Raw genomic sequence first — 21,329 nt, 5'->3', positions numbered from 1 at the left:
ATATCCCTGTTTACCCTATTCTTATGGCATGAATTGAAAGTCTTATTCCACCGGGTCAGATCATAAACTCTCTTTACTCTCTCTGTATCAGGCTCTGGAATCTCCTCGGGGTCAAACTGGTACCCCTGGTCTAATAACAACTGAGTAATCAAGTGGCCAAAAGGTAAGGGCCAAGTCTCTACTCTAGTACTGTGTGTATGATGTAAGTTCTTCCAAAATTTGTGCATGAGCTCCCAAATTAGTGCAGGAATAGAAATCCAGTACCCCTGATCTCTGCTGAGTGTCATGGCCTTCCGGGAATGCATTGAGGTGCAACACTAAATCAAAGAACCAATACGGGGGATCAATCTTGACCTAGTCTGTAAAGGTGTGCCCCTTAAAAGCAACATGTGGAGATAATGAAGCCACCATGGTCAGCTCAGTGGTAAAAGGTAGAGCTGTAGGATACAAATGCTCCTGAGAATCATCAGCTAACGGAGAAATGTGGGGGCATCGATTAGCAGCAGCTATAGCCGGGAGAAAAATATTGATTTCCTGACCGTCAATGGTAGTGTGTAGAAGAATTCTGTCATCCTCATCCATCCGGAGGCACTGGTAAAACAAAGCAACCAACCAGGGGTAGACGACTATGTCTGCTAGAGTCATAATGGCATCAATGCCCCGCCTCACAAGCTCATCATAAAATCACTTAGTTTGATCCAAGGTAGAGAATAGGTCTCTATCAAATCTTTACTTGGGCTCCCATGTCTTACTAGTATAAGACTCAGCGGGGACCTCTCAAATAATAACATGCTCAGCGTCCATGGAAGATGGCTCAGAATGGACTGATACAGATGAGGAAGAAGCTGAAGAAGACTCTGTAACTGGAGATGGAGGCTGTAGAGCTCTTTGTACTCACTTCTAGCAAGAGTTTTTCGCCTACGCTGCATCTGTAAAAACGCAAGTATAAATCAGTGCACAGGTAGAGGATAAAGTAAGCAACTGATAAAGAAACACAGAGCATGCTTGAATTAAGTAGAAACAAAGAATAAACAAATAGGATCATGCTTGTGCAAGAAATGAATAAGAAAACTTCATAATTATCATTCAACATGCTTCAGCTAGACAGGATAGATCAAAACAGAATAAGCAATCTCAGATATGTAATGATGGCATAGAGGGCAGAAAAGTCACATACGGAACATTCTGAGTAGAAATATGATCAATAGAACAAGCATAGGCTGTGATGTGCATAAATGATGCACGTGCATTCACAAACCTAAAATTCAAATAGACGCTGCAATGATATGACAAGTAGACTCTAGGATGACATCGTATCAACTCTTAAGCAAGAATGTCTACAAGTGCAATAATTAAGATCATACGAAGTAAAGAGGATAATCATGGAGTATATGTAATAATAGCAAATGTCAACCTAGGACTCAAGAAATAGGCATGTCATGTAATAAAGACTAAGTGAATTGCACGGCTGCAAAACACTATAATCCAAGGCATGTAATGACAGGTAAGGTCAAGAAAGAATCCTGGACATGGTATGCAACTAGATGGCATATATCAGAATGATGCACAAATAACAACAACTCCAGACAAAGAAATATCATGTACTGCAATACAACAAAATCAAAGTCCTATGATCACTGATGACTCGTGACCTCCTCTATAACTTAAATGAAGCAGAGAATGGTCAAATATTGAGACTACAAGAAGCTTACCAGCTGGAAGTCAAAATCTGGACCGAAAAGAACCTCGGTCATCAAGAATGGATCACAAATGTATAAGATATCAAGCAAATGGCATTCAATAGATAAATATCAAGATTAAGCAAACATATTCCCAAACTTGGTCAGAAATTAATTTCAAGAAACTTAGAACATGTAAATGGAGGAAAATTAATCAAATGGAACAAGCTTCAATACAGACAAGAGCATTTTGATCAACTTTGGAATTTCTCAACACTTTTGGGGCAAAATTGGAATTTTTGAAAACTTTGGGGTCAAGACATTCAATCGCATTGTAGAAAAATATCATGATAAGAATCATGTAATGAATGAACATCAAAAGAAGGAATCATTTGAAACCCAACAAGTGTGATCACAAAGCATTTTAACATTCTAAGGTCATTTTACCAAAACAATGCACTCAAATCAATCAAAACTTTTCAAAGAGGTCTATTTGAAACTTTTTTATGCATTGAAGACAAGACTTAGCATTTTCAATTTTAAAAGCACAAATTCAAGTTAAGTCATGCTTGCAAGCAATTAAAACAATTTAGAACACATCCATGCATTTCATATTAAAGACAAGCAGATGAGACAAGTCGGGACTATGCTCACAACAATTCAAATTTTTCAATGCCATTCAAGTTCAAAATCAACATTAACATCTTAACTTTTAAAACAATTTAAATTTTCTTTCTTTTCAGTCCAAAATCAACTTTAAAATCTTTTCAAATTCTAATTCAAGTCCCAAAATCAAACCACATGCCTTATTGGACTTTAAAAATAAAGTCTAAAAATTTTACGAAAATCCAACACAGTTTCCCCTTAAATATGGATATTCCAAAAATTTTCAAATACAAGAAATATCAATCAGCAATCAATTTCAACATTCAATAAGGGACACCGCCCACAATCAATCCACAATATCCAAGTAAATCATGCATGTTCTCCTTCTAAACTACTCCAATAACTACAATCCATCATGTATTTCCATTTGGTCCCATCAATATGCAATCAACATCAAAGTTCAGTCCAAATCAATTTTGTTCCCAATTTTTTTAAACAATTTTCAAGTTTTATTTTTTTGCATGTTTACTTTTTTATTTTGATTTTTTTGTTTTCATTTTAATGATCCATTTTTTTTATCCATAAGCATATGTACATATGACAATTTAAATGCAGAATAAAAAAAAATAAAATAAAATAAAAAATAAGATACAGGAATAAATAAATAAAACAAAACAAAAACAATAAAAAGAAAAAGAAAATGGTCCGAAGCTTACCCAATCAAGAAGATGGAATGAAAGGGTGAAACTAAGAGATTTGGGCATTGAGATTTGGGCAAAAATGGAGATTTTCCGATCTCGTCGGTGTCGGAGAAGACGACCGGAGACTCGCCGGAGCATGGAATTGAGGTCTCCTTGGCCTAAATCGGCCAGAGACAAAGATTAAGAGAGAATTCGGGATGGATGGAGCTTGGAAGATGAATGAGCTTGGCCGAATGGCCAAAAGCTCTTACCGGCTTTAATGGACGGCAGTGGCGAAGCTTCCTTGGGCTCGCCGGTGATGGAAAATAAGGTGGGGGCTTGGTTATATGAGATATAGAGTGATTGGGAAAGATAGTGAGAGAGATTGAGATGGGTGGAGGAAGGGATGAATTGGGAGATAGAGAGGTTAGGGTTTGGGTGAGAGAGAAGATGAATAGGAAGAAGAGAAAAAGAAAAAGAAAAGAAAAATAAAAGGAGGGAGAAGAAAAGAAAAAGAAAAAAAGAAAAAATATATATATAAAATAAAATTAAAATTAAAAAAAAAAAAGAAAAGAAAAATAAAAGGAGGGAGAAGAAAAGAAAAATAAAAGAAAGAAAAATATATATATATAAAATAAATAAATAAATAAAAAGATAAGAAAAGTAAAATGAGGGAGAAGAAAAGAAAAAAATATAAAATATAAAAATATAAAATATAAAATAAAAAATAAAAAAGGAACTGAACGGCCAAAGAAGTTTCCGAAAAAATTCAAATGACGCATTTTCGATCGATCGAATGATTTTGATCGATTGAACACTTAACTTCAATTAATCCAAAATGAACTTCGATCGATTGAGTTGGACTTTGATCGATCGAAATGGAATTTGAAAGATCCTCAACCTAGGTGATTCGATTGATCGAAGTGGAGTTTCGATCAATCGAAACTAAGTTCGATCGATCGAAACCTCATTGGAAATGCACAAAATGCAAGAAATGGCCCATAAGCAGGATCTTTCAATTCAATTCATATCTAGACGACGCAGTAAACATAAAAACCAGAAATGAGGGAGGAATAGGGTTATCAAACCCTACGAAATGCACTAGTCTTTAACGTCTCTAGCAAGACGTTGGGCTCTTTTAGCCCGGATCAAAAATCTTGAAATGCATCCCCATCTTGGTGGGGTGAATGGAATTTTGAATCCCACCTAACAAATTGTTCCCTAAAGAACTTGTTGGATTTGATTCAAAGGAGATTGATGGTCCTTTGTCAATGCAACTCTTGGGCTTCCATGCCCTTTCAACACTTGTTTTAAAAACAACATCCTTTGAAATCATTTTGGAAGGTAAACCTTTTGAATTTTCATTGCCAAGCAAAGACTCATGTTTTTCAAATTCATTTTCAATGTATTTTTCAACAACACAAACATCTTCATGCTTATCCATTGAACTCGGGGTTGGATTAAAAATGTTCAACTTCACTTTCATGTGGCCAAATGAAATTCTCATTATCCTCGTCCTACAATTAATGTTAGCATTAGCGGTAGCCAAGAAAGGATGGCCAAGGATAACGGGAATTTGACTCTTGGGATTTGGAACCAGTTCCGTGTCAAAGACAATGAAATCAACCGGGAAGAAGAACTTATCAATTTTAATCAAAACATCCTCTATGATACCCTGGGGCTTTTTGATGGATCGGTCGGCTAGATGTAAAACTACCGACGTCAGTTTTAAATCACCTAAGCTAAATTTGACATAAACCGAATATAGAAGAAGGTTCACACTTGCTCCTAAATTAAGAAGAGTCTGGTTAATCACATGATCACCAATGATGCAATAAGTAGTGGGTGAACTGGGATCTTTGAATTTTGGGAGGGTGTTGTGTTATAATATTGAGCTTACTTGCTCGGTCAAAACAACTTTCTTTGGTGCCTGGCTTTTGCTTTTCCTCTTTAGGGTGCAAAGATCCTTCAAAAATTTGGCATAAGCCGAAATTTGTCTAATTGCATCCAAAAGAGGAAGATTAATCTTCACTTGCCTAAACACATTAATTATTTCATTGGCTTTGGTCTTTTGCTTTTCAAGAGAATTGGATCCTTTTAAAGCATCTGAAAATGGAGCGTTTGGCTCAAAAACTTTTTAAAAACATTGCTAACACAAGAATTTTTCAAATCATTTCTCAAATCTTTCTTAACAAAGGGGTCATGCACATGCAAGGAAGGACGAATAAGATGTGAGATGAGACGGGTGTCAACTTTTGGTTGCACCGGCTCACTCTCTTCATTGTGAATACCAACTTAATTATCAACAATTCTTCCACTTCTCAAAGTGGTCACTACATTTATATATTCAAGAGTGAGACCTTTCGAAGAGGATTTGGTTTCCACTACAAATTGTTGTTTTGGCGGTGGATTTAAAGACATTTTCCCTTTATCTCTAGTATTCAAGGTGTTAGCTATTTGCCCGACTTGGGTTTCTAGCTTTGCAATCGATTGAGAATGAGAATAAAGCAATTGGGTATTTACCTCCAAAGTACTCAAAGTGGTCAACACTTTTTCCTCAAAAACGGGACTCTTAGAATTTCTTAAGAATAGGAAGATTGATTAAGAAAATGAGAATTTGATAATTGGTTTCCATGTGATGCTTGAAATAATGATCTATAACCTTGGGAACCTTGGCTTTGCATTGGGGGCGGAACATACTTCCCTTGAAAACTACCTTGGGGAGGGTTTGAGCCTTCCCCTTAGCTTTTCCAAGAGAAGTTTGGATAGTTCCTCCACCCGGCATTATAATGAGTGCCATAGCGATTATTCCCTTGATGAACAAAATGGTATTTACTTAGTCATGGTGTTCACTTTGCACATGTCTATTGGGACAATTGGAAGTAGAATGTAAAACACTAGAACAAGTCATGCACGATTTGTTAGATGGATGATGAGAATGGTTAGGGGAGGAAGACACTTGATTTACCAAATTTTAATTGATCAAAAATTGATTAAACCTTTGAGATAAAGACTTCACTTCAGCGGCTATAGCATTAGAATTGTCAACTTAATACAAGCCGACATTCTTCCTTCTACCTAAATTTCTAGCATTTTTAGATGACAAAGATTGATGCATTGAATTCTCACTCATGCTCTTATATAGTTGCCAAATATCATTTTCATGTTTATCAAGATAAGAACCACCCATAGATGCATCAACCATACCCTTGTGATTCTCTGGCAAACTTTCAAAGAAGTATTGAACTAATTGTCAATTAGGAATGTCATGATGTGGACACTTCCTAAGCAAGTCATTAAATCTTTCTCATGCCTCATGAAACATTTTTCCATCCCCTTGAGAAAATTCACGAATAGAAGTTCTCATAGCATTGGTCTTTGAAACCGGATAGTACTTTTTCAATAATTATTGTTGTATTTCCGCCCAATAAGTTATCAAAAAATGTCTAAGATTGTTGAAACAATATTTTGCCTTATCTTTAAGGGTGAAAGGGAAGAGTTTTAACTGCAAAACCTCTTCCGGCATGTCCGTGGATTTCACGGTGGAATATACTTCAAGCAACTCATCCAAATGTTTGTAAGGTTCTTCACTTGGAAGCATTTGAATAGTTTGCGGTTTAATCTCATAGTGATGTGCTCTAAAACGAGGAAGTTGAATGCATTTTGGTATATTATATTCATTTGGCACATAATGATCTCTTAAAGCAAGAGGACGATTCGTAATTGGAGGCTCAACATAAGCCCTATGATTGACTTGAGCAACAGGAGGTGGGGGTGGAACAAAAATTGGCTAAGGCATTCCTGATGGAACTTGACCTTGTTGTTATGGAATGAAAGGTCTTGGCATGCCTAATGGTACTTGAATATTGTCATAATACACATTAGGGTGGAGGATACCTTGTTGGTCAATGTGACCAAGATCCTCCACATGGTCCTCATTAATGTCCTCCATTGATGAAATGAAGTGATGAGAGCTACCCCTTCCCCTAGGATTACGAACAATGATTCAAGATGAAAATTAAGTGGGGCAAAAGTAGGACTTAATGACCTACGATCATGCATGCACAAACAAAATAAAAACAAGCAACAAGCAAGTAGCAATCACTACTCCTTCGTAACAAATCAATCAACAAACCTCCACATACATTGTTCCCATACTCCTATGCTTTGAACAATATGCAAGAAAAATTAAATTGCTTCCACGCGGGCTCATAATCTATCTAAGAAATTAAAAACTTGCCTTCACGCGGGCTCATGATCTAACTAAGGAAAGAGTTAGAAAAGCTCACAAAGGATCCTTAAGTAACTTCAAATGATTTTTCAATTTTTTTCTTTCTTTTACCTTGCTTTGCTTTGCAAATTTTTTTATTTTTTATTTTTGAGCTTTTTATGCTCTTGCTTAGCTTTACTTGGCTTGCTTGCTTCTTTGCTCTAGAATCCTTTTGCTTCACTTCTCTTGGCTCAATGCACCTAGCCAATCAAGGACAAACACAATAAGTAACCAAAATAAAATAAAATAAAATAAAGACACGATCAAAAGAGTACTAATTCCTAATTGTTTCCAAAATATAGCGTTGCCTATCCCTGGCAACGGCGCCAAAACTTGGTGTTGGCTTGTCATGTCAAGTACTAAAATGCAATGAATTGTGTTGTGGCCAAGTTTGAATTTATAGAATGCCACTACCACTACTAACTAAAATATAGCAAGAGTGAGTGGGGATCGTCCCATGGGAAAGGAATCGTGCTTTGGAATCAATTATTGGATTAATAGGGTAAATGATCAAAAGAGAGGTTTGATTTAATTAAATTAACTCCAATTAAAAACAATCCAATTATCAGTCTAGAAATTAGAGGGAAAATAAATGAGAGAAAAGACTTAGGGATTAGAGTTCACCACTAAACTTCACTTCACCAAACACTAGCAATTGTAAATTAATAAGGACATTTAACTTGCAAAATATGTGTGATAAGTGCTAAAAAATGCGCTTTTAAACCCCTTAAGCTTAAGTATTCTAGGACCTTTATCTATCTTATTTTTTCGTTTTAGACTAATTTCGTGTTATTTCCTTTTTTTAGGTCAATAAAGTTAAAATGAGCTAAAAATGGTTTCTTAAGACCTTTTTGGAGTCAAACTAAGTCTTAGTGAGAATCTGGAGCAAAAAGGAGGCTGATCTGGAGCAAAAATGAGGCTGATGCTGAAAACTACCAAGCGAGATTTATCGCAGAAAAGTGAGATCGATTGAACCCAGATCGATCGAAGAAAACTGAGATCGATCGAACTGTTTGCAAAAGTTATTAAAAAGCAGATCTAAAGCTTATTTCGACCCAACTCGGGTTATGCTTGAAAGGGGAGATTCTAGGGCCGAGTTCTCACAATTTTGGGCTCTCAAAGCCTTATATATAAGAGGGATTGAAGCATTCTTGTAGGGGATTCATATATTTCTACATTGTAATTTCTATATTTTCATTAGTTTCTCTCTCTAGAAAGTTAGAGAATAGGGTTAGTAGAAAAGAAGGAAGTGCAGGCACATCTCAAGAACACATCTCTAGATTCACATACTCTCTATCTCTGAAGCTTCAAAGAAAAAGAATTAGAAGAAGAAGAAGAAGAAGAAGAAGAGGAAGAATAAGATGGAGCCATGTTTGGAGCTTACCTTTGAGGGTTTCATGACCACATCCACCTCCTCCATGATGGGCTAGATCTACACTTAGGGCTTGGATGAGCCCTAAGTCTTGTGTAATTTAAACCCTTGTATTTCTATTTTTAGGGATTTATATATATATTGTTATGATTAGTGCTTAGCCTTATGATTGTTGATTTAATTCTCCTTATGATTCTCTATTTTAATTATATGTTGTCTTATGTGTGATTATTTGGGGAATTGATTTCTACACTAGATTCTCTATGTTGGTTGCATGTCTATGTGTAATTAATTAAGGATTTAGTGATGGCTAAGCATGGGTTTTCATTAAATTGGTTTGTAAATTAATTTGATGGATTATTCTTATGCTTGATGGGTTGTTCTATAATTTAATTCATGTTTGTAGGTAAGTAGACAATCTTTGCTTGGCTTGATACTCCATACTTATTATTGCAAATTCCATGATTCTCTAGATTGATGTGTGCTCTCATTAGACCGATTTGTTAATTAATTGATGGATTATGATTTTGTCTTGGTGGGTTGTTCTACACTTAGTTTACTTGTTGGTTAGGTAGACTGTGACGGTCCAAGTTTTTCAACCCGGTGCGTCAGTGATGAACCGAAAGTTAATCCGATAATGGATCCGAAATGCGGAAACAAATGATAAACCAAGGTCTTAAGAGATAGAAACCACTCCTAAGACATGAATGTGACCTTTCATGAGATCACAGGACCTAAAGAGAGCAAAAGCGGAAACAAATGTCAAAAAGGACAAAATTCGTTATCGAGGGGTAAAATGGTCAATTCACAATTAAAGAGAGAAATTTGACTCTAAACAAGTCAAACAAGGTGAAAACAATCTAATCTAATCATTTCAAGACATTCTAAGAGGTTTTAAGAACATTGGCTAAGAATCCCACAAATTGCCCTTTCCCGATTGAAGTGAAAACTAACACTACTTCACTAAAATATGAATAACTTCCAATCTATTTGGCATAGGTATCATTGGAAATCTGACTCAAAATCCTTGAGTTTAGGCTTAAGAATCACCCTATTTGGATAAGGAACGAAGAAGTTATGGCCTTTCGAAATTGGACATTCAGTGCTAAATTGAAATCTAGAAGTGCTAGTGCACAGGGGCTATTTCGGTCGACCGACTTAGAGTTTCGGTCAACCGAAACTCACAGAATGTTTTCTGAAGGCTGATCTGTACTGTTCATATGGTCTCAATAAGGGATCGGTCGACCGAGATGGTGTTTCGGTCGACCGAAACTGGTCACAAAAGGGATCGGTCGACCGAGATGGTGTTTCGGTCGACCGAAACTCCTCGAAATGCTGCTGAAAGCTCCTCCAAACATATGGAATTGCAATGGAACCTATGAAATTCATTCTACCCATATGCATAGATCAAAATTTGATTCATTTTAAGGAAGATTGAACATATGAACATGTCAATTACAAGAATTTCATGTGGCAAACCTTCAAGATGGTTAAAATACATTTTTTAAAACAAAAGTTGGCACCAAATGGAAACAAGTACAAATTTAAACATACTTGGCCCTTGGCCTCCATACATATATGCTTCTAGTATCAAAAGTAAGTACTTAGGTATCATTACAGAGTAAGGTAGCTATATTAGCCTCAAAAATACCATACATTCATGGTATGCAAAAATATAACGTCAAAAGAAAAGCATGCTAAATACTTGCATGTCAATATACAAAAATGTTCCAAATTGTTCATTAGCCTCTAAGGATGATGAGCATCTAAGAACATAGTCTCCTTACCTAAAAAACAACCCAAACCACTAGGGTGAGTAATCAAGTTACTCGTAGGAAGAAGCATATGCGTATACCCTAAAGTTTTAATATCATTGCAAGATCAATATAGACGAATACAAGGGAGCATTCCACTTAACGTCTATGTTCAAGGTGTTCTAAGGAATCATCTTAAGCTAACTTAAATGAATCTAGCAATACAATATCAGAATAGATATACTTAACAACATCAAATCGCATGAAACTAAAATTACAAGTTATAACTTAAACATTGATTGTCAACTTGGAATTGAATGCGAAATCAAAAAGTGGAATCCTTGGACATCTAAGCTCAGAATTCTGCCGAGACCTCAATAGTTGTTCTGGGCATTAACCCGCAAGGAAGACCACCCTAAGTGCGCACTATCTCAATTGGGGAGAACTCATACCTCCCGCACTAGAGCCAAACTCTAGCCATGTCACTTGTAACCATGTCCGAAGAGAATCCAAAATACATCAAGTTCAAAACTTTTACATAATATTAAGGCATATATACCACCTTCCATGCACAAGCATTTTGAAACCACACAAACCATGTCTTAGGGTTCCAAGTTTAGAATGACATAATATATGACAAGTCTTTAACATGATAAGATATACAAAATAATACCACTAACTTATCAATTTAAATCATGCCTTAACAACAAGCTTTATATACTAAATCTTAGCATTTTAGCAATAAGCTTCTAAAACAATCATAATTACCAATAGTAATCTACTAGAATATAGGATTAACATTACAATAATATAGTAATTCAAGTTAATAAGAGTTCTACACGACATCAACAATCCTACTCAGGATACATACACAATATACATGCTTAATCAATAAAATCCTAAGTCAATCATAAGGATTTCCTATAGTATGCAATACTACAATTCTAAAACATGTATATAATATATATTAAACCCCAAAGGATTTTAAAACACTTAAAATATAAACATACTACCACCCCTATCTCAACAGAGAATTGAATCTCTATAATCCAAGCTACCAAGCTCAAAATGGAGAACAAGTTTAGGGTAAATGAAGAGGAGATTGAGGGGAAACTTTTGTGTTCCAAGGTTCTATGTCTAGGGTGAATGGAAGGAAGCCAAAAATGAATTCAAAGATATGAACCAAGCTTTTCTCCAATGGTGGCTAGGTTAGGGTTCTTGAAGAACAAGTGAAAATGAAAGGGCTAAGTGAATATGGTGAGTGGAGGAATACTAGATCCTCCACTCACTATGTGTTCTTGCACTACCTCTCACACACACACAATGCAAGAATAAACTATGAGCCTACACTTGTCATTAATCCAATGCTCCTTCCTAGGCTTAATCTTAAGCCTACACTTGTCAACAATCAAAGCCAACATGTGCACCAATCCTTGGCCAACAAGTGGGTAAATCTCCACCCTCCAAATATCAAGAGATTACACATCCAAATCACTCCACCCCATTGCCAACAAGTGGCACTATGAGAATGTGACACTTATCACATTTTTCAAAAATTGCAAAAAAGTCCTTTTTCAAAATATCTTACAAATTAAATTGCAAAAAGGTCCCTAAGATGAAAAATAATTACTTTATATAATTACACAAAAATCCCAAAAATAAAGAATAATTACAATAAAGTATGCACCCATACCCTTTATGAAAAAGTAAGCAACTAGAATGTATTTTCTACAAAAGTAAAAATACAAATGTCATGGAAATCAAATATCATGAATGCATGCAAAACCGGAATCAAATCCAAGTACAACAAGTGAGGTTATGCAAAGAAAATTGATAAACGAGAAAAAGACGAAAAAAGAAAATCGCCGAAAAAGGAAAACGAGGAAAAAGACCGGGTCATTACATAGACAATTCACTCTTGCATTAGATAGTTCATACTTTTACATGCAAATTATGTTTATGTTTGTGGCCACATCTTGATTGCAACAATGTATTCCCCATTAATGGAAAGCAAGTGGTTAATTACATGAGCTTAGTGAATTCCAATACCCTAAGACCTCTCTTCATATCTCTTAAATCCCTATCTCAACTTAATTTTATTTTAATTGCATTTTCATTAATTGAAGTAGTTTAATTATCTCATCAAATCTCTTTACAATTTTGTGATACATTAGAGTCAAAGTTAAATTCCAACATGTATAATCTCTGTGAACGATCCTACTCACTATACTTCATTAGTTGTAGTAGAGGTTTTATAAATGTAAATTTGACTAGAAAGGCTTCGTAAACCACAATCTTATTTTGACCTTGCAAAGCGACCTCTTGCATTAAAAAGTCTCGTTTTCTAAACGCATTGGAAAAGGGCTCGTCAAATTTTGGCGCCGTTGCCGGAGATTAACGGTTTTGTTGGAATTAAACTAAACAATAGTGTTCATTTGATTGCTTCTATTTTTATTTTATTTTCCATTGTATATTCTTTTCTAACTCTAGATATTATTTGTTCAATTAGATACTTGACTACAAGGAAGGAAAATATTGGATCTTAAAGCAATCATTGGAGCTTAAAGCTAGCATTGGAATTTGAAGTTGCTTAAGGACCTTTATGAGCATTTCTTGAAAATTTCGTAGTTTAATAGTTTTATCTTCCGTAGGTGGTGAATAGCCAGATTTAACAATAGCCCAAGTTTTACTACCTTAATTTTGCAAATAGGCTCTCATCTTTAATTTCCAAAAATTATAATTTTCTCCTTTAAATAAAGGACCACGTTGATTAGAACCACCTTCTTTCAATGCATAAGACATGATTAAAAATAATTTTTGAAATCAATCAAAACTTTCCACAAGGATCAACTCAATGAGTAGAGATTGGCTCTGATACCAAATTGTGAGTCGTACGCAGCGGAATATTTAAAAAAATTTGATTATTTTGAAAACAGATCTATATTTTTTTCAACTTTCTTTATTTTAGTATTTAAATAATTAATCACATGCAGATAAAATGAAGCAAAGTAAAAGTTAGAGATGACACTAGGATTTTTAGCGGGGAAACCCCAGTTGATAAAATATGTCAACTATTTGTGTGGGAAAAACCTCGTGGACTGTGTAGTCCAAAGTAAACCGATCCACTATGCTTGAAACAAAGTACACTAAACTTTGACTCTACCTCACACCCTATCGTTCTTCCAAACACCAATTGTTGACAATCCTCAAGCTTATGCTTGATATTTGTAGAAGAGTAGCAGGTAGATTAGACAACACTCCTCAAATACTCCAACCCTTTTAAAAACCAATCGTTTTTACTTCTATTCTTCAATCGTCTGAATTCGATATAGAAGTAGATATGCTTTTGTCTGATCGATGTAGATGCAACTGTAGAATCACGATCAGGATTTGAACACCACAACTCTAAACTCACTATGTGTTTATGTGTATGTGTTCTAGAAAGACAAACAGAAAATTCTCTAAGAATTTCTGAACCAAAAATCTTCCTAAGGCCTTTAAGAATAATAACTTAATATTGCAAAAGCCATGAATAAACCTATGTGTATGACATGGTTTATATAGAGGTTTACAAAGTCCTATTCCTTTTGAAAATAAAGGAAATTTCGTGCATAGGACTTGGAAGGTAATTGGAATCAAAAAGGAAACCAACAGAACAAGGTAACTGAAAAACCTGATGCTGTCAGGACTTCTGGAACCGGTTCCCAAATCTTGGTACCGGTTCCCGAAGGGCAAAATGGAATTTCTCGAATCTCAGTTTCTTGAACCGGCTCCCAAATTCAGGTACCGGTTACTACTTGACAAAATCCAATTTAAACTTGGATTTTCTGTTTTTGGAAACTCTGGAAATATACCTTATAGGTATTTGTGTCCTAAGTGGGAAACAATGTCCTAATGTGTTGTTATTTCCTTTTCGATGATCAACAATACTTTCCTCTTCTGAACAATCTTCTAATTCCGCAGTCGATGTCGATTTTGATATGGTAACTAAAATTACAACTCAACTAGGACTTGTTTTGTTATCAAAATATACCAATTACAAAAATATATCTCACAATGAGCATGTAACAATGGAAGGATGAAAGATTGTAACCTACTCTACTTAGCTCGTTGTGACCTCACATTGCTATGTGGTAACAAGGTAAGGGAAAAGAGTATAATACCTTTCAACAATCAAATGAAGTCTATTTTAGTCATTTTATACATATAAAATCAATTGGTGAAACTTGAAACTCATTTTGAAAAGATTCTACGAAAGTGTTTCCGACTAGCCTCGATTTAAGTTTAAAAAGATACGAGGATGGAAAAGAAAAGATGCAAGGAGACCTTAACTCAAAGTCATAGTTAAAACCATTCACTTAATCCCCAAAACATCCCTTAAAAATCCCTATTTGAAAATCCCAAGCAAGTCACTAAGAATTCCCCTTCATTTTTGGCTTGAAAAGAGTGAACAAAGGGCTAACGGGTCCAAATTCAGCATAACTCAATTATGGACACCTACAACTACACTTGGACCGGTCCATTTTATTTGGTCCGATCCAAGTTGGCCACAGAATGGAAATTCTAGCTTTAAAACTTCCCTGTTTTGACTTCAATGCACATCCCATGAAAGAACTCCAACTTGAACCAACCCCAAACGGCATATGATACTGAATTTCATGCTCTCTTTTTTCATAACAATAAGAACAAGCCAAACGTCACTTATAGAGAAAGCATCACAAACATTTAACCCACTAAAACACAACAGATCTAGAACATAGTCAAGACAAAACTAGGAACCCCCAAACAACTACCCGAAACCAACACCAAAAAACTCAAGGCAACGGCCTTGACAATAACCCAAATCTTCAACTAGTTTCAGATAATCCGAGTTGGTCATCCCCTACAAGCAACTCAAGCTGTGTAGTAAAAGATTGAGATGGAGACGATTTTGAGTTACATGATTCACCATTTTGAGCACCAATTTTACCAGAGGAGTTTGATTGATGATGACTTACCATAGCACCATAAGATAACTGCTCATGCTGCAAACAGACTTCTAGTGGAACCACCATTGCTTTGTGTTTCTTCCCTCCTGGATTACAAGTACCCTGAGAACCACCTGAAATAGTTTGTCATCGCTTTCGACCTTTTCGTGCCAGAGAAGATCCCTGACTTTGAGAAGAGGCTGAACTAGCAGATTGTCTCCTCATAAATGGCTTTGCCAGCTCCTTACCTTTCGACCAAGCCTCAGTCATCTGATCCCATCGAGTCAAAGGCAAAACTCTTCCCCTAACGTGGGATCTTATAAGATCACATTGTATAGGCTCCTCAATTTGCACGGATGCCACATGACTTTGAGATGAAGAGCCTTGTACCATTCTTCCATCCTAGCCATGGATAGAAGCATCAATCGCAACAAACTCCTCAGCTAGCCCTTTCCCTTGAACTCTTTTGCAGCTAGACCATGGAGATCCACATTACCAGTAGAATAGTCCCCTCGACCATCACCAACAACCAACATTGTCTGCCCACCCATGGTAGATAAAGCCACCGCCACATTATCCGATTTATCCAAATAATTATTTCCTTGACACACATCAGGAGGCCCAAACAAATGGCGAGACTCACACAGCCACTCCGGCAAATTAACAGCAAGGGAAAGAAAAGGACTTAGGTATCCCAGTCTCTTCTCCACCATTCGAGTCCCCATCCTCCACATAAAGCCAATTTTTGCCATGACCATTAACCGAAGAGTCAATTCGATCACTGTTCGGATTCCAAAGACCCTTGCCAAGAAATCCTTCCACTCCTAACCACAACCCATACTCCTTCAAATCCATAGGAGAGAGATTTGTGTTAAACGGGCAACTCTTCCAGTGGTGACCAATACTCTCACAAGCAAAACAGAAGGAATGAAGTTTCTCATAGTGCACTTGAGCCCAAAACTCCAAACCCAAGGGGTTTGTTAACAAAACATGATGTCGAAGAGATTTAGTAATATCTAATTTGACTTTTAAGCGAAGAACCCTATTATCAGCTAGCAATTTTTCTTTACCTTCAAACATGCCCTTATCCCGCAGCTCCACCTATAAACAAGAACCCAGATTATCAGTAATCCATTGCCCCACTTTCGCGGAAAGAAAATTGGCATGCACATCAAAGATTTGAGGCCAGAAAGGTGAAAGCTGAAAAGGGGAATCAGAGAGAAGCAAACCTTCCTCCAATTCCTTAATCACGAGCAGATGATCGTTAAACAATCACGAGCAACCATTTATAATTCACTGGCAAATAGAGTTTCCATTGATGTTGATTTTGAAAAGATTCCCCATAACCTTAAACACCTTAATTCGCTTAGACAGAGGCTCCTATTGGTTCTTTTTTGGCCATAATTTTGTTGAACAATTTACTAAAGGTATACTTAGTCCTAACCAAAGTAGTAGTTTTTGAGGCCTAGATCTTACCAAAAAGACTACGACGACACAATTCAATGCTTTAAGCAGTATCATCAACCAATAAGAAAATTGGTTCCTTTTCGGCCTCTGTCAACGTTAGCCCACAAAACTGATCAACTATACATGGCTCCGTAGAGGCCACAATAGTGGGGGATAGAAATGGATTAAAAAACGAGCACTAACTACCCCCAATGCTTCCTCAGACACAAGATAAAAGGTTTACTGATCTGGCGTAATGGATATGCCAAAGTATTTAACCGATACACTAAACCAACTAAAGGCTTTGAGAAATTTGACTAAATGCATTAGAAACCAATGACATTTACCAAGGATGACGTCACAAAAGAAAGCATATAGAAGACGTTGCTTACCCGTGACCACACAGTACAGGATGTGGTGAACAAAGTCTATGTGGGTTACCTGACCAAGAATCATAATTAATGTGGGGGCCAGAAATGGAGCTCGAAGCCGTACGTGCCCATGTCCCACCAATCTCCACAACGAATCTTCCAGAGTACACGTCGGCAACATCACTCCCCCCAGTCGGTAAAATACGTCGCTGGCCAATGAGACCTAACCACCAACCATCCCAAAGACTGCTGGTTTTTGAATACCTCGACTAGAGAACACCAACAACTGGGAACGATCAGCATCACCAACCCAGTTATGCTCCACACTCGATACAAAAATAGAAAAAGCTTCAGAGCAGCAAATCTGAATAAAACCCTTATTGACGATCCCTGTAGGATACCCAACAGCAATTTGCGACACCGTAATACTTCACCACTAGCCAAAAAATCAGATCCCTGGACAGTCCAAATTCGATCAAGACCCAGCAGGAGAGTAATAAAACTACAGACTAGAAATACTACCATAACCTCAATCACACGAACCATAAACCCACCCTATTCAATCATATATCCAATTAACTTTCAAAATAGAAAGACCCAAAGGGAAATAAAACAGAAAATTCCGCAACGGCATGATACTCCACCATAACGAAACCAAGAATAACTATAAACATATGCGACATAGCGAATCTAATAGTAGAGACACAGTCAAACAACAAAGAGATTAGACGAACAGAAAGAAACAGTCACCAATAACTCCCCAAAAGCAAGACCAAACACTAAACACTAGCTCTGATTGGATAGAGAAACTCTAAAACACAGAGGCCCCCTACAACGAGAGGAAAAACGGGTGGTGATAGATGCTATCTTGAAGCGTGTTAGCAACGTGAAATGTTGGTACTTCTGGTGTTATACTGAATTTCATGCTATATAGCATGAACATTATGATTATTTCAATCCGAAAATATTAAAATAATATTTCATGGCTCTAATACCAACAATAACAGTTTTCATGTAAACCTTACCCTAATCGTACCCAATGTATACAAATATAAATGAAGACATACATATATCCATCAGAGTTGAAAAAGAAAATTGGATTTGCAATTCTTGATAGAAGAGGGTCTTCTACTCTCTAATATTTACTTTATGTTGCCAAGTCTAATAGGGAGATTCCAACTAATTAATTGAGTGAGACTATGACTCAACCCCTTATAGTCCACACTTACTAGAAAATCTTATAATGACTGTATGCGATTATATCGTAACTAAGGTGCACCAAGATGCATAGATTTTAGCGACAATGAATAATAATAAACTCATCTGGTCTAGTCTTTGTATCAAGCAGTTCAACTAGTTTGATATTTCACTCCAAAAAACAAACACTGCTTTGATATTTCACAAACCAAAATATAATGTCTATGATAATCCACATATTTTATAAAAATTCTTACTAATAAATCGATGTCATGTCGTGTCAATTTTCTAAATTCATATTGTGATTTATCACAAGCGGCTTCTCCACAATCATTACGACCACTATATCCTCTGTTAGAGAAGAAAGTCTTATGTTTTTGTATATCAAGACAAATTTAGTTTTCACATTAGTCGAGGCAACATCCTGCAAGTAGCCCCGGGGATACTTTCTCCTAATAAGAAAGTAACATGCATAATCAAGATTCCAATCAGGCGACGTGCTTTGCCTTTCATATTAGTCATGTAGCCATCAAGACCTACACTAATCAACATATTTAATTTTGTCGCTCCCTTATCCTAACAACATTTTCAGATCTTATATATCATTATCCTATGCACCTTTTATCTATTTGTTTACTTCGTTTAGGTGGGGTAAGGTTTTGTCTTAATCAATCAGATCCACGAATAATCAGCGGGAATCATTCATGATTAAACCAATTTCTAAAGTATAGCTATTAACTGTGTGTGACGGCACTATCAATCAGGAGAACAATTCACCAGGAATCATTCATCATTAAATGCAATTAAGTACTAGTATAAAGTAGTACTATATCATTGGCCCATATAGATGTATCAACTTCGTGAAAAGGACTATCTGTACTAAAGAAGGTGATAGGTGGAGAAAGATATGGAAGTTACAATGGGGTTGGCATGGGTACTAGGAGTTGTGTCACTGGTAGGGTGGCTCTTGTGGCGGTGGAATGATCTCTGGTATGGCCTCCCAGTTAAAACCCGGTGTTCTGCTAGCGGCACCAAGCTCCCTCCCGCTCACATGGGCCTTCCTTTTTTCGGAGAGATGCTTACAGTATGACTTAAAATATGGTCACATATTGAAGTAATATTTTTCTTCCAGTCTCTTAAGTTTCTCAATTGTAATGCAGGAGGAGCATATACCTTTAAGCAATAACAAGAATGGGAAGTTCATCACGAGCGACGAAATTTCAAAAATGGAATATACAAACAAGGTATTTATTGAACACTAATATTCTCCACAAAGAAGGGTGGAGATCACTCAGTCTGAGGTGGGGTTCGCTTTGCTTGTAAAGTTGAGATCCCATATAGGGTGATCTCACAAGGATCCCAATTCATCAATTCGTGTTCATTAGTTATGATTTTTGTCATCTTGAGAATAGAACTAATAATATATAGTACTTTCTTCAACTTGCCTGACAAGCTTAGAGAAAATTAATTTTACTTCATTTCTCTTTTCTTTTCTTTTTTCGGTAAGTTTTACTTCATTTCTCTTTGATATAGGTTGTGGAAGAAACGATAAGGTTGGCAAACATCTCAGCATTTACGTTTCCAACAGCTAGCAAGGATGTCGAGTACAAAGGTAAAAATCAAATTGTGTTCATATATAGCTGCAGTACTATGAGCCTTGGCTGTTATGTACACCATTGTGAGTGCCATAATTTGTGCTCAGTGCCTTTAACAAAATGTCACTTGCTGTATATGATTTCAGGCTCTTTTAATGTGCAAAGAAAATCTTGATTAGCATGATGAACAAATGTAGATACAAGGGATCTATTATTTATATTACCCTGACAATGATTTTATGATATAGCTTTGTTTTAACTGTTTATGATACAATTTTTAGATGTTTCTCAGGTTATAAAATTCCTAAAAACTAGAAAGTTTTGCTTTGGGTTAGATACCTCCACACAAATCCAGAAAACTTTGAAGATTCCATTTGCTTTAACCCGGATAGATGGAATGTAAGTTATATGGCCCATTTGGTGAATCGTCTTTTATAGTTCTCTATAAATATATACATATATATTTTTAATTCTTGAGAATTATTTTCTTTAAAGTAAACCAGATAGGCTCATAATGATTATCAATTTGGAAACCTGATCTAATGTCTAGTACTTTTCAGAAACCGGCGAAGCCAGGAACATATCAAGTTTTTGGCGGGGGAGAAAGAATCTGCGCCGGAAATATGTTTGCTCGCTTACAAATTGCCATTTTTCTTCATCATTTGGCCATAGGATACAAGTAAGAAACCAGCTCTATTAGATATATATATATATATATATATATATATATATATATATAAGTACACCTTTATGCTTTTAGCTTTAATTTGATGTCATAGAAGAATAGATAACTGTCTGATTTTGATTGAATATCAGGTGGGAACTGGTGAATCCCAGTGCAGAGATGAGTTATCTTCCACATCCAAAACCAGTTGATGGGGTTGAGATTGTCTTTGGCAAAATTTGAGGAGCACATTATATACCTTTGTGATAGTTCTTTTCCATCTACTATCAAGTCAGATATAAATTTAACCTGCATTTTAACATGTTGGAAATAAACCAAAATTTAACATAAATAAGCGCAATTGAAATAAAAGTGGTGAACTGGTACTGCGGGAAAAATTGTAATATAGAATTTTTTTGATGCATTAATTCCAATATATTTTGAACTCATCCATCATAAATTTTCTATGTAAGAAAATAAATGCACACATAATGCAACAGGATAAAAAAAAAAAAAAAATGTGACAGAATTTTTTTTTTTTTTTGGTTAAAAGTGAGAGAATTTTATTGCTATCAGATAATACATCAATTTTCAATTTTCCAACTGAATAAAAATATGGTGTGATGAAGACAGAAAGACATTGAATTTTAATTAAATAACAAAGAATAAATACTTCAACGTACAATAAAATAACTAAGACCAAAAAAAAAAAAAAAAAAAAATGAAAA

General features: G+C 35.9%; 1 protein-coding gene across 1 annotated transcript; it reads left to right on the top strand.

Annotated features, from left to right (window-relative positions):
* The first annotated feature begins 19,261 nt into the window (after positions 1–19,261).
* Positions 19,262–20,844, top strand: LOC132281063 (ent-kaurenoic acid oxidase-like). Its single transcript, XM_059782800.1, has 6 exons — positions 19,262–19,426; positions 19,503–19,586; positions 19,876–19,954; positions 20,219–20,336; positions 20,488–20,616; positions 20,754–20,844. The coding sequence occupies exons 1-6, from the start codon at positions 19,262–19,264 to the stop codon at positions 20,842–20,844; spliced, it is 666 nt and encodes a 221-aa protein (XP_059638783.1).
* Positions 20,845–21,329: the final 485 nt, after the last annotated feature.

Source organism: Cornus florida, unplaced genomic scaffold (genome assembly GCF_030987335.1).
Source record: "Cornus florida cultivar Cherokee Brave unplaced genomic scaffold, ASM3098733v1 CherokeeBrave_3.0.0_Hap2_Chr11, whole genome shotgun sequence".
Lineage (NCBI taxonomy): Eukaryota > Viridiplantae > Streptophyta > Magnoliopsida > Cornales > Cornaceae > Cornus > Cornus florida.
The sequence above is the reverse complement of the archived record's forward strand: the minus strand, read 5'-3'. Positions and strand labels throughout refer to the sequence as shown.